At 40.8% G+C, this 15,090-nt stretch overlaps 1 protein-coding gene across 2 annotated transcripts in view; it reads left to right on the top strand.

Moving 5' to 3' along the window:
- The window catches only part of Ngly1 (N-glycanase 1), a 46,311-nt gene that overhangs the window by 26,779 nt on the left and 4,442 nt on the right, over positions 1–15,090 (top strand). For both annotated transcript variants that reach the window (XM_041662855.1, XM_041662854.1), the window contains exons 6-10: positions 504–625; positions 2,154–2,299; positions 3,568–3,678; positions 6,117–6,281; positions 10,760–10,945. In XM_041662855.1, the coding sequence (XP_041518789.1) occupies positions 504–625; positions 2,154–2,299; positions 3,568–3,678; positions 6,117–6,281; positions 10,760–10,945 (730 nt within the window). The remainder of the gene's footprint in view (positions 1–503; positions 626–2,153; positions 2,300–3,567; positions 3,679–6,116; positions 6,282–10,759; positions 10,946–15,090) is intronic.

Genomic DNA, 15,090 nt, shown 5'->3' with positions numbered 1-15,090 from the left:
CTAACTTTCTTGCAAGAGAACTATGGAATGTCTTCATTACATTTCTTAGAAAACCTGTTCATCTAAATCTTATTTTTCAAAATCATTGAGGTGAAAACTGCCCTCTCCACCCTTCCACCTATGTCTTAGCTGTTACATGGCTTTGGTTTGTATTACTTACTGATCCTGAACATGGTGTTGTGGATATTGCTAATCGGTGTTCTTACCTTTTTTGAAAAAGTAGCACCCATTTTTAATTAAGACTTAAACTGACTGCATATAGTGAAATTATTTGTGTTCATCCCTTGCTCAGAACTCTGCTCACTGAAGACAGTTCCACTGTTTAGCGTGGTTCACAAAGACTAGCACAGTGCCTCATATAGGCTAGGTGCTTTCATCAATATTTTAAAACAAGAAACTAAGAGTCATAATTGATATTTAGTATACAGTGATATAAATTCTTTTAAAACTGGATTTTAATCATGAATCACAACTGTTGTCTTTGTTGTTGTTTTTTAAACCAGATATAACAACCCTGAGAAACTTTTGGAAACAAGATGTGGACGCTGTGGCGAGTGGGCCAATTGTTTTACACTGTGTTGCCGTGCATTAGGGTTTGAAGCTCGCTATGTGTGGGATTACACAGGTACAGCATGTGGTAGGAGAGAGGAAGAGACAAGATAGGAGAAGGGTCTATAGACTTGGAATTCAGATTAATGGCCTATGCTCCTTATTTTCTCTTTCTTACATCAGCCTGTCCTATTTAGGGTGTCTATTGCTGTGAAGAGACACCATGACCACAACAACTGTAATAAAGAAAGCATTTAGCTGGGGCTGGTTTACAGTTTCAGAGGTTTGGTCCATTATCCTCATGGGGAGAAGCGTGGTGGCATGCAGGCACACATGGTGCTGAAGAAGGAGCGGAGAGTTCTACATCTTGACCCATAGGCAGCCAAAGGAGACTGTGAGCCACACTGGGTGTAGCTTGAGCATGTAAGACCTCAACCCCTCCTCCATCAAGGCCTCACCTACTAGTAGTAGCACTCCCTGTGGGCTAAGCATTCAAATACACGAGTCTATGGGAGCCATTCCTATTCAAACCACCACATCTTCCATAAAGTAAGAGCAATACCAACCTTAAAAACATTCTCAAGGCTCCATAAGATGTTTGTAACACAGATACCTCTTTCCTGGGAGCTAGACTCTATCCCTCTAATCTCTTAGCATGACATTCATGTTAGCCCTGTTCTGCGTGGATGGAATGTGTGTTATAATGTGCTGTAGAGTTCATCTTTAAAGGGGTTGCTGCAGGTTACATGGCCTATATTGCAGTCTACACAAACACTCCGAGGAAAGACTTAGTATTTGACTTGGTCTTCATTAGAAGTGACTATTATGTCTGGTTGCTTTCTCTGTTTCAGGGTTTTTCTTGTTTCCACTGTTGTTTTAGAATCCATGAAACTTTCAGCTAATAGTCTTCTCTCAGAATCAAATGTAGAGCTTCAAGCAGGGTATGGTTGCACATTCCTGTAGTCCTGGCATTTGACAGAGGCTGTGGTAGGAGGATTGAAGCCAACCTGGGTATCCACTTGCCTATTGATGAGATGCCATTTCTCTCTTTTTTTTTTTTTTTTGGTTTTTCGAGACAGGGTTTCATTATGGCTTTGATGCCTGTCCTGAAACTAGCTCTGTAGACCAGGCTGGTCTCGAACTCACAGAGATCCGCCTGCCTCTGCCTCCCGAGTGCTGGGATTAAAGGCGTGCGCCACCATCGCCTGGCGAGATGCCATTTCAATACCAAATATAAAGCATAAATATCCAGCTCTCCTGTTAGGTCTCCTTCTGGGTCCAGAGAGAGCCTGTAGTATCAGAAGTCGTATTCATCCCTCACAGTCTGGTAGTTTTGATGCTTTGCTCAGAGCGTTGCCTGCTTTAGAGCTACAGCACCCATTATTTCTAGTTAAGACTTAAACTGAGAACATTTTAAAGAATTTCAGATAAAAATATCCTACAAATGTATGTATCACAAAATGTTCTCGCTAATTAAAGTTTAAATAGTATAAATTAGCTTGTTATGTGATTCCTAGAGAATTACATACAGTTATCAGAAGTCATTCTTGTTTTATCAACTTATCTTCTATTTCCCTTTTCTTCCTCTTGCCCCACATGAATAGACCATGTTTGGACAGAAGTCTATTCTCCTGCTCAGCAGCGGTGGCTGCACTGTGACGCGTGTGAAGACGTCTGTGACAAACCTCTCCTTTATGAAATAGGATGGGGCAAAAAGCTTTCCTATATCATAGCATTCTCTAAAGATGAGGTAGGATATAAGAGAAAGAATTCCAAAATATAAAATTATTTTAAAGTGTGTTCGACAGGTCACATACATTTGCTGTGTGCTGTTGAATATGTGTCATTTGTATACACCATAAACTCATGGTAATCAGTGTCTTCTGCTGGATGGTACTAAGGAATGTTTGTATCCTTGTACCTACAGATGGACATTGCATGGATTTTAAATTAAGCTGCTATAAACAGTCAGGTATATACTTTTTTTTTTTTTGCTTACTGCCTAGGAATGCAATGGCTGGATCATTGTCAAATTATTTTGCAAAGGAGTGGCACTATTTTATTTTCTTATCAGCAGTACATGAGACTTCCCAGTTTCTCCACACCTTTGCCAAAGTCTAGTGTGGCTTTACTTTTAAATTTAGCCCTGTCAGTGAGAGCTAATGGCACAGTGTGTTGGAGCATGTGCGAGGGTTCATTTTCAAACCTATGTATCCTTTGCTGATTTTTCCATTGCGTATTTGTTCTCTTATGAGTTTTAAAATTTATTTTTATGTTCTTATGTAAATTGGGTTTTTTTTAGAAGTATGCGTTGCAAAGATTTGCTGGTGTGTTCTAAATTATTTGAAGAGAAAAGATCATAAGTCAAGTTTAGTATGTTTTCTTACAGAGTTTGCTTTTCATGTTGTATCTAAGAAAGTTTTGCCTACCTCATGACAATAATTTTCTCCTGTTTGCTTTTTAGAGCTTTTGTATTTTCAGTTTTACATCTTAATGTAAAACTCTGATCCAGTTGGAGTTAATTCTGTTGAGATTTATTTTGAGCATCTAGATAATGAATTGTTCTGGCTCAGAGTGCTAGAAGATTGGACATTTTCCTTCAGTTGTCCTTACCATGTAATAATAGAATCGGGAGGGTGAAGCTTGCTTTGTTTAATTCTGAAATGGCATCAGCTTTAAACGGAACCCTAGCATTCTGAAAGCTTTATCCCAGTGTGTTTGGCTGAAAACATTACAGCATATTCTCTGCAATGCCTTTCATTTTCATTGTTTCACTATGACAGCTGAGGTTGACCTTAACTTGTGTTTCTGCCTCAATCTCCTAAGTGCTGGATTGTAATTGTGACCCTCTTTATTTTTTTATTTTTAATTGAGCAGTTCAGCCCTGGTTCTAAAATTCTAACAAAGGGGAGGTTTTTTTGAGTTGCATGGAAGAATTCTTTGCATTGCAGCTATTTTTTAAAAAAATAAAGGATTGGTGTGATTTTGTTAAATACTGTGTTCTGTGATTGGTTCCAGGTAGTTGACGTCACCTGGCGATACTCTTGTAAACATGATGAGGTAATATCCAGGAGGACCAAGGTTAAAGAAGAGTTACTTCGAGAAACCATTAATAGGCTTAATAAGCAGGTACGTGGTGGCTATCATTTTACAGATGACATTTGAATCATCAGAAATAGCCAGTTTTAACTATTTATTTATTTATTGAGACAAAGTCTCATGTAACTTTGACCTCAAGTGCTAGGCTAATCTGAGCAACACCAATGCCTAGTTTTTAGAATTTTCTTTATTCTTTGATAATTTCATGCAGTTTATTTTGATCATGTTCACCATTCCACCACTGTTCCCAGATCCATGCTACCTCCATACCTACCCACACAACTTCATATCCTCTTTTTTATTTTTTGTGTAGTTTGTGCTGCCCAAATACTCTTGCATGACCTGCCTGGAGCTTGATCTGCCTACCAGGAGTCACACCCTTAAGAAAACCGACTTTCCTTTCCCAGGAGCCCCTTAACAAGTAGTGGGCACACCCACTTCCCTGCCTCCATCCTGGGGTTTTATCAGACATGAGCTTTCACGGCAGGTCTTGGGCATCCGGCCACAACTACTGTGAGTTCTGAATATGCCCTGCTGTGTCTCTGCCTACAGTCACTCATCCACAGCTGATCCCCAAGGCTTGAGGGGAGGGGTGTGCTATAAATATCCCTCCCACTGAGTGCTGAGAATTCTGCAGTCTCTGCATGTTGACTAGGTTTCTATATGCAGAGGATGGAACCCAAGGCAAACAGTTTACCACCTGAGCTGTCTCCAGCCCCCACTGAAATTCCTAGAGCACTAACATCTTCAGTAAGACTACCTTAATAGACCAGTGTGTCTATTCATGGAAATTTGGAAAGTTCATTTAAGTATTATGGGTGTTTTATGTTAAATGTCACATTCCTTCTCAGAATTCAATAACACAGAATTTCAGCATTTGTGTATTTGCATGAAAAGGATGTGGCTGTGGGCTATGAGATAGCTCAGTGCGTAAAGTGCTCTAAGTTGAGATCCCCAGAACCCATGTAAACTACAACATGGTAGCTTGTACCTGTTACCCTGGCATTTAGCAGTTACCCACAGGTAGGTCCCAGGGACTTTCTGGCTAGCTAGTCTAGTTATGATGGTGAGATTCAGGTTCATTAGAGGTCCTGTCTCAAAAGTAAGATGGAAAAAGATAGAGGGCAATAGCTGATGTTAACCTCTGGCTTCTACACATGCACACACAATAGGCACACATATATATACGCATACACCACACACAGACACACACACTACACGTATTTCCACACTACATGTATACACACATGTGAGCACACATCCATATGCATGTGCATGTACACACAGTATGTCATTGCTGGGTCTGTTGGTAAATGCTTGTAATCTAGCAACCCTAGCTATTGGGAGGCTGAGGCAGGAGGATAGTAAATTCCAGGCTAACCTGAACTACATAGTGTTACCCTATTTGAAGAAACAAAAAAAAAATGTCTTGTTTAGTTATCAAACTGTATCTTGAATATAATGATGCTCTTGTATTTGCGTAGAAATTTATATATAAATGTACCACGTGTTCATGTATGAAAATTTCTGAAGTAAGGTATGGAATGGTTATAGTGATTACTGAGGAAGGGAAGAACTAGGGGTCTGAGATTGCAGAGTCATTTTATAACCCTTTGGTAGGTGTGTGTATGCAGCTTTGTCATACCTTAAAAACAACTGATTTTGCTTTGCCTGACAAGGAAATGAAGCCATACACTTTCATCTGACTCTTGATTGGCATGTGTGGCAAGGCCTCAGTCTCACCTTTCTGTCTTATGAGGAGTTTTTAGAGACCCTGACCTGGAAATCTAAGAACCTGACTTTTTGCATTAGGTTTGATTTCCCCACCTTTGACTCTGCTAGGAATTCTGTCTTGCATCTCAGAGCCTCAGCCTACATTTTATGCCTGATTTCTCAGCCTCTTTTCATTCTGCTTAATAACGGGCAAGTTCCTGGGTGGGGAGAGGGGTACAGTATGGTCCATCTCATTGTCCCCCTGAATCTTCTCGCATCCTGTCTCCTTGGTAGCTTTCTATTTTATACAGCGAATCCCTCTCCCCTCACGTCTGTGTGTGCACATGTGGGTGGCCAGGAGCTCATGTCTCCATAACTTTCTATTTTATACATGGAATCCCTCTCCCCTCATGTCTGTGTGTGCATGTGGGTGACCAGGAGCTCATGTCTCCATAACTTTCTTGGCAAGGCCATTGCAGTAGCACACACTAATCCATCACAACCAGAACACAAAATGCTACCTCCCATTTTAAAGCCACAGTAATCCAGGTCATGAACTGTTGAAAATAGGTGCTAAATCATTTCACAAAATAAAATACATAAAATGAGGTTTTCCTTATTTTTGAATTTTCTAAGTAGTTTGGAAACACAATTGATTACATCTTTCAAGACCTCTGAAAATATCAGTGATTTTATTTTGTTTAGAGGTGGACTTCTGTATTCCCCTAAACTCTGATTTTAAACACTAATTGCAGAGGCAGCTATCATTGTCAGAAAACAGAAGAAAAGAACTTCTTCAGAGGATAATTGTGGAGCTTGTTGAATTTATATCTCCCAAAACCCCCCAACCTGGAGAACTTGGTGGAAGGGTGTCTGGGTCATTGGCTTGGAGAGTGGCCCGAGGTGAAGCGGGTCTAGAGGTACGTGCTCCAGTCAGATAAGCTGACACACCTTCTTGCTGTACTGCACTCGTGGCTTTCAGAAAACCAACTTGTCAAGAGAGCAGAATAATTTTCTTTCTGGGAGGTTTTATGAGTGGGAAATAGGGGTAGGTTTACAATATGAAACAAGATTTAAATCTCATTTTCTTGCCAGGCGGTGGTGGCGCATGCCTTTAACCCCAGCACTAGGGAGGCAAATGCAGGCAGATCTTTGTAAGTTCGAGGCCAGCCTGCTCTACAAGAGCTAGCTCCAGGACAGGCTCTAAAACTACAGAGAAACCCTGTCTCGGGGAAAAAAAACAACAAAAAAAATAAAAAAGAAAGAAAGAAAGAAAGAAAGAAAAAACACAAACAAATCTTATTTTCTCTTTCATTTAAAAGTAAAACCAGACATTTCTTATAGTCCATTGCTTTGGTGACTAAGGCTTTCAGCATCTTCCTTTTATAGCCTGTAAGAATTTGTAGGTAGCTGTTCCTATTAGCCCTGACCTGTGGCCCTGGTCACTAGGCAGGCTGAAGCAGGAGAGCTGCAGTTCAGCGTGGCCATGCAGTGAGACTCAACAACATGACAGGGGGAAAGAAGGGCTAGAGTGCAGCTCAGCAGTCAGCATTTGCCAAGCATGTGTGAGGCACTAGTTTAGCCCTCAGTGCCGCAGGGAGGGTTATCATGTGCTTCCTCTCTGGAAATGGAAGGAATAACACAGGGACTGATTTATATACCTTAACTCTCAAGTTAGGACCCAGGTGAAAGTCTGTGCACCGTGGTCTGTAGCAACCACAGAAACAGTGTGTGGATCACCCCTTCCCTAGGGAGCTGCAAGTAGCACTGCTGGATCATCCAGCACATACGTGATCCAGGAAGCTGCAGAGTGAAACACGCTGGAGAGGAAAATGATCCCTCTCATATTGTTACCAGACAACTCAGCAATCCCAAACAAATTAAAGCTTTATGTTTTCTTTATGTAAATATGCCATTGTTATAACCCATTTTTCTATGTCCTAAAAGAGTGAATTATCCCCAATAAATTTTGTGTTTGAATTTTAGTTTATCTCATCATCTGCTATAGGCTATTAGTAATGTTGGTTTAGCCGGGCGATGGTGGCGCACGCCTTTAATCCCAGCACTTGGGAGGCAGAGGCAGGCGAATCTCTGTGAGTTCGAGACCAGCCTGGTCTACAGAGCGAGTTCCAGGACAGGCTCCAAAGGCACAGAGAAACCCTGTCTCGAAAAACCAAAAAAAATAAATAAATAAATAAATAAAAAATAAAAAAAATAAGTAATGTTGGTTTAGCTGTAGAATTACAACAGCCAAGCTCAACAAATAGTTCCGATCACTGCTGACACAGTACAAGTTAGGAGCCTGATCTAGATGAAGCCATTAAAGAGCACATTTAACTCACATCTGCGTTCAGCTGAAAGCGTGGACATTATTTAGGTCTTCATTCCCTTTTCATCTTTGTGGTGAGTGTGCTTCCTTACATGGGTGTACGCTGATTAAACTTTAAAAATATGAACTGGGTCAGAACAGGATCATTTTCCCCTTTTGAAAACTTTGATGAGAATTTCTCGGTTGTTGGAGACCATCTTACTGTTGTAGATTTAAAAAGAAACCACTGGCTCCAATTTTACAAATGAGTGTTGTAAAAGTGAGCAGAAAGGGGTATTAATCCTCAAAATATTTAGAGTTTAATCTCACAGTCATTTGGAGCAAGAGGAAAATATTACTGTATTGCTTTCCAAAAAGAAAGTTTTATCTTAACAGAGTTTTATGCAGGCTAGGAGTGATGGCACATGCCTGTAGTTCCAGCCCTAGGGAGGCCGAGACAGGAGGATCACAAATTTGAGACCAGCCTGATCGCAATTTTTTATGAAATATTAATCTTAATACATGTTGCTTTGCTTCTTTGCATACATGATACATTCAGTAATGTATATATATATATTTTCTTTTCACTTTGACATTACTTATCCTTTATAAGAGAAAGCTTTAGATTGTGTTAGCATTCTGAAATACCTTTGAGAAAGCAGAGAAGAGAATGTGGCTTTGTAGAATTGCATGTCTCATAGTCTCAAAGTGCTGAGTCCCCAATACCAAAAAAGAGGGAAGGAAGAAGGAAGAGAGAGAGAGAGAGGAAGGGAGAAATTAGGAAGAGAATTGAGAATGTTAAAATAGAACTTATTAAAATCAAATTTTAAAAAATAATTTTATTTACCGTTTGAAACACAATATGCAGGCTCTGTTAGAGAATTACATTCTCTTTCATATATTAATTAATAATAATTTCTGCTATTTTATTTGAGATAAAGGTCTTACAGTGTAGATCAGGTTGGCTCAAATTTGCTATTCTCCTGCCTCAGTTTTTCCAAGTACTGTGATTATGTTTGCACCACTACACCCCCACTTAGTGCTACTATTTTACATTAACAGTGATAATACACATACTTGTAATAGGTATTTTTACAGTGTAATAGATATATTTTACAGTGTTGTTTCTTGTACCTATTTTTACTTTTTAATATCAAGAACCTAAAGTTTAACACAAAGTTACACTCAGTATCTTTAGGAGTAATGAATAATATATCAAGATACTAACACAGATTGCTGGTTCTCTACAGTAGGTACTTTTGCCTTCTGGTGGCCCTTGGCAATATCTGGAGGCAGTTACGATGCCTTTGGAGAAGGCATGCTCCCCAGGACAGTGCCCATTACAAAAATCACTGTACCAAGAGTACAGGACAAGCCACACATCAAGATAAATACAGACACAGAAGAAACATATCTGCTCTTTCAGATGTTTGAAGTATCTACTGATTAGGAGTAGAAAGGACTATTTTATTTTTAAATCAAACCTTGGTTTCTTTTGGATGAGAACATCAAATTTGTCTGGAATTTTAAGCTAAAACAGACTTTTATGGTAATTTTTACTTGAGAAAAATATCTCTTAGACAAATTCCTAACTTATTGTATCAATAAAGTACATTTTAGTGAAATGGCTTAAGCTTGAGGCCTAAAGGATGAGAAAGAGTCATAAATGTGGAGATTCTAGACAGGGTGGCATGGGTCAGGGTCCTAAGGCAAGAATCCACCATCCTTTCTGAGGAACTGAGAAGGAGAGCAATGTGGTGAGATACAGGCAAGGACAGAGCAACCCTGAGACCTCATTGGCACCTACAGTCTGCAAGCCTTGGAGAAGAGTTTGAAATACTGTGTGAAAAGTTCCTGTGTCCCATAAACCTCTCTGCAGACATAGTAATCCAAACCAGATCAAATCATACCGCATTAGAAAAGCCCAGGTTTAATGGATACCAACACTTAAACTTATGAATGACTTTCCAGGTCCCCAGAGAGGAGGGGTCTTGGGGTAGAACTTCCACCTGAACATTCCAGATTCTTTGGATATATGGATGCCAGGGGCTGGGGTGTGACTTCCATCCAAACATTCCAGACTCTTTGAATATATGAATGCCAGGGACTGAGGTGAAGCTTCCATCCGAACAATCCATGCTCTTTGGATATATAGACACCCAGGGCTGAGGTGAAGCCTTCACCCAAACATTCCAGACTCTTTGGGTACATGGATGCCAGGGACTGGAGTGATGCTTCCACCCAAACACTGTGGAGTCAGTGAAGTGAAGTATCCCATTTGGGCATAGGGCACAACCCTGTCTTAGTATTTGGGATGAGTAGGCAAGAGTATGGTGAGTTCAAGACCAGCCTTGGGCACATAGTATAAGACCTGGTCTCAAAATACAATTTTAAAAAGGAAGAGAAAGAGTATTGGTAAAAAAAAGATAGAGAGAGAGAGAGAGAGAGAGAGAGAGAGAGAAAGAGAGATGCATCCTACTTCATGCTTTTAGGTCATCTTTGTAGAGCACAGATAGAAAAGGTGAGAGTGTAAAGATGGTGGTGAGATTTGGTATCAGAGTCACAGACGGAGGTGAAGGAGTGGAGATGAGAAAAATAAATGAGCTTAGGTAGATGTATTAGTTTTCATTGCTAGGGAGAACCATCATGACCAAGGTAGCATACACATGGCAGCAGGCAGGCAGGTGGGCATGGCACTCAAGCAGCAGCTGAGAGGTCACTAGAATGGAAGGAGGCTTTTGAAGACTCAAGCCGCCCCCTTGACACACCTCCTCTAATAAGGCTAATCCCTCCCAAATAGTTTCACCACAGGAGACCAAGTTTTCAAACGCGTGAGTCTATGGGAGCCATTCTCATTCAAGCCCACCACCATAGATAATGAAAATTCAATCCCAACTCACACTTTTTTCTGCAATGCCTTGTGCTGTATCAGTATTGTACTCATTATATGTAAGCTGTAAAATCTTTTCTGAGTTTTCTCTGGTGTAATACTCTTGTCCTTTTCAACTTGAGTGTGCCTTTTATATAGCATCTCTTCTTTTTGTTTTCATGTCTCCATAGTGTTGAATATTGCATTTCTATTTTTTCAAGAGAAAGGAAACCCTGTTCATCCCTTCTGAAAACGAGAAGATCTCTAAGCAATTTCACCTCCGCTATGATATTGTAAAGGACCGGTACATCCGAGTCTCCAACAACAATGAATACATCTCCGGATGGGAGAATGGTGTGTGGAAAATGGAATCCATATTCAGAAAAGTTGAAACAGACTGGAACATGGTAATTTAATGCATGAAACTGTTTAAAATATGTGTTATTATTTAAACAGATATAGATTGCCTTAATTTTCCAGTTATATATAATATGAAAGCTGGTATAATTGCTTTTGGTAATTCTTTAAGTGGGAAAATAAAATCCTGTTCCCAACATTTCATTAAAAATGCATTAGAGATTCTTGCACTTCTATCAGGGATCCTTCTTACTGAACCAAGAATGGACTTGGGATTGTTACACTTGTAATTTCACAAATATTTTTACTTAGCTAAAGAAATGGCATAAAATCAAACAATAAAGCTTAGAATTTCAAGGTGTGCATGACCATAATGATTATTTAGTTGGTAGAAGATGGACATCTTCTGGAAAATTGTCTTTATCCTAAATCTCCTAAGCAGAAAGCAGAATGGAATTGAAGTTTTAATCACTCAGGAACTAGTTTGTACTTGCTGAACTGAAGAAGGCTCATGTTTCTCCCTAGCCAGCAGTGTTGCTAGGGAAAATAATAGTAGAGAAAACGATAGTACGTGGCAGAAGGTGTGGTGTGCTGAGAAGCAGGGCAGCTCTGACACACTTCTCTTTTGTCTTCCACACTTGTGTGTCCATCTGCGGACATTTGCTGAGTGCCTGTTATATAGACCAGGCCTGCTCTCAGCTAGATGAATGAGCATGAGTCCCTTCTCTGACCACCTAACAGGGAAACCATAAACATCCATCTTAACTACCATGCAGCGTGCTATAATAAGGATGTCAGTGCATCGCTATGGAAACGCTGAGGTAATTATCTATGGCTGTGGGAGTTGGGCAGATCTCCACAGAACAAGCAGTATTTGAGCTGGACACTGAAAGATGAGTAGGTGTCCATCCAAACAGCAGGCACATTTAGCCTGTTTTGATACGTGGATCAAAAGATAACACTATAGTCAGAAAGGGTACATTGTATGTGGAGTTAAGAGATGTGAATGGGATGCAAAGGTCATTAAACAAAAAGCAGACATGTCTATTTGAGACACGCTTTGATTAGTGTAGAGTAGAAAACACTTTATGTTGAGTGAATGCGTTTCTGGCTATAGAATTTAAATCCTATAAAAATATGTTAAATCAATAAAAAGTACTAGAATTGTGGAGAGAAGGAAGGAAGCTAGAGAGAGAGAGAGAGAGAGAGAGAGAGAGAGAGAGAGAGAGAGAGACTCAGACTCAGAATAGCAATTGTCATTAAACCCTGTCCCTCCCATTTCGAGCCATCAGCCATCTTTAGTTGTTTCCCAGCTCTGTTGAATGGTAAGCAGCTCCCAGCACTCCTTTATTCAGTGACCTCCCACACAGCGTGTAACAGCAACCTGTTTCTTACCTCCCAAGGCCACATGCTTGTGCGAGATTTTCTAGCCTCCAAATACGTTGTTCAATAATATCTAAATTGAAAGGAACATAATCAATACAAGATGAGTGTACTCTTTGAGAGGCATGTGAGTCAGTCCTTCACCTTTAAAAGCAAGGTTATGGCTGCCTAGTTCATCTCTTTATCTGCCATGGTCCTTTCAAGTATGTGTTGTTTTCTCTGCTGGAGAAATGTTTTCCAAAATTTAGTAGTTCCTGAATTGAGTATTCTTGCAGAAGTCACCCTGGCTGTTTCTCCAGCCTCCTCTTGCTGGGTGCTCTGCTGTGCAACTACTCTATTTTTCTGATTTCTCCTCAGAACCTCAGCCACCCTGCCCTTCCTCCTCCTCCTCAGAACCTCAACTACCCTATCCTTCCACCTTCTCCTCAGAACTTCAATTACCCTGCCTTTCCTCCCCCTCAGAACCTCAACTACCCTGCCCTTTGCTGTCTCCTCAGAGCCTCCTTACCCTTGTGACTGGCTGCTGTCCTCAGAGCTAACTGGGACCTTCACCATTTGTAGTCGCTTCACTACGTGCTGTCTTCTTGTCTTCACACTATTCAGCAGCTGTGTGTAAGAACAGACTTGTCTCTCTTAGAGCAGTAGCATCTTCAAGATCTCCATTTCCCATTTCTTGCCATACTCAAGTATCTGGTGCCTAATACATAGTCAGTGTTTACTGCAGCCTGGTGAGTGTCAGAAAGAGTGATTGAATATGTGGGCTGAATCTGCAGCCTTAGGTGCACCTGCTATCCTTTCTCTTTATCTCTGTAGTGCTCGGTGTGCACATGCTCACAAGCTTTCCATCGATTTACACCTCAAGCTCGACTTGTGAACATTTTTCCTGTCACTATACTCACTTGTGTCAAGAATTTTTCATTTAGTCACTTAGCACACATGCAGGTTGAAAAAAGTGGTTAGCATTCAGGGCGAAATGAACAAAGAAACAGGCCTCAAGGGGCCTGTGACTGTGCTGGCTAGTTTATGTCAACTTGACATAAGCTAATGTCCTCCAGGAGGAAGAAACTTCAATTAAGACAATGCCTCCATAAGATAAAACTGTACACAAGCCATAGGGCATTTCTTAATTCATGATTGATGAGGGAGGGCACAGCCCATTGTGGGTGTGGCTATCCCTTGGCTGGTGGTCTTGGGTTCTATAAGAAAACAGACTGAGAAAGCCATGGGGACCAAGCCAGCAAGCAGCTCCACTCCGTGTCCTCTGCATAAGCTCCTGCCTCCAGGTTCCTGACCCCAGTGAGTTCCTGCCCTCGCTGCTTTTTGATGATGAACTGTTATATAGGCCTATGAACAAAATAAAGCCTTTCCTCCCCGAGGTCTTTTGGTTGTGGTGTTTCATCACAGCAATAGTAACTTCTAACATCATGACCTAGTAGTATAAGAAGGATATGTGGACTAGCAATTTGATTGATAGCATAAGTTCTAGAAGGATACGAATCTCAGCTGTTGAAAAAGAGATTTTTTTAAGAAGTCACTAACTTCCTGATTCAGAAATAAGATGTGGGTAGGCTTTTGTAAGAAAACAAATGGAGAGTTTCTCAGCTTCAGGCACGATATGAAGCAGAGTTTAGGATCATGGAAATAGTGACTAGGGACGTACAGAGGTGGAAACACGGTGTGCTCAGGGAACAGTGTATGGAGAGGAATATGCAGAGCAGTGGGGAATGAACTTGGAGGAGCAGAACTCTAATTACCTTGCAGTTATTAAATCAGGAAGTATGGGGTGCTCAGGCAGGTGATACCATGATTGTACTAGTACCCCAAAGAAGTAACTCCAGAAGCTAGGGGTAGAATGAGTCAGAAATAGCACAGAAGGATTTAAATACAGAACAACTGAAAGTGGATTCATTTCATTTCATTGGTAAAATAGAATAACCAAAATTAGGATTCATGAGCAATACCAGTGTGCCAGTAGTGAATTAAAGTCCCTTGAAGTCCAACCGCTCTGCAGGGCATCTGTGGGAAGGGTGCCCACAGGGTGCCTGTGGAATGAGTGGAGCGCTTAGAGTGAACCTCAACAGTCCAAGCTGAAGTTCTTCAACCCTCACTAAAAGTCAGAAAGTCTCAGCAAACGTTCTCAGTTCTGAAATCTCACCCATTGGTGTAGTTGGTGTCATGCACTTCACCCACAGGCTGTACGTGCCTTGGTGTACTGGTGTACTTTCAGATGCCGGAAAGGCTGGGATGGGTTCCTAGAGGAAAAGCTCCTTGGTTTCCAGTTTTATTGGAGCTCCTGGTAAGGTCAGAGAGTAGCATGTACCTCTTCAGTACAGAGAGTACATATAAACATGCCCACTGGAAATGAAGTCTGCAAATATAGGCAGAAACTGCTCTGTGAGGCAGGACATTGACGACAACCTACAGGGCCACTGCTCCTGTAGAGGTGCAGGTTCAATTCCTGTCATGTCAAGTGGCTCACAACCGTCTATAATCCAGCCCCAGGGGATTGGAATCCCTCTTCTGACCTCCGCTATCACATGCACTTACCACACACAGACACACACACACACACACACAGACACTATTTGGGAGTTTAGAGATTTTTTTTGTCTCCTAGATAAGTTAGAGTTACTTGTCCTGCTGGTGTTCATTATTCATAGACATGACCATAATCAAAGGCCTTTCTATAAATCCTATTATAGTGTACTTCAGGTTACCAAACATCCAAAAGTATCATTTCATCATTTAATTGGGTAAAAATACCATGGACAGAATATAGTGTATGAAAAAGAAATAAGAATTGATATAAATA

Source organism: Microtus oregoni, unplaced genomic scaffold (assembly GCF_018167655.1).
Source record: "Microtus oregoni isolate MIOR12 unplaced genomic scaffold, Mior012 000013F_ref0000133, whole genome shotgun sequence".
Lineage (NCBI taxonomy): Eukaryota > Metazoa > Chordata > Mammalia > Rodentia > Cricetidae > Microtus > Microtus oregoni.
The sequence above is the reverse complement of the archived record's forward strand: the minus strand, read 5'-3'. Positions and strand labels throughout refer to the sequence as shown.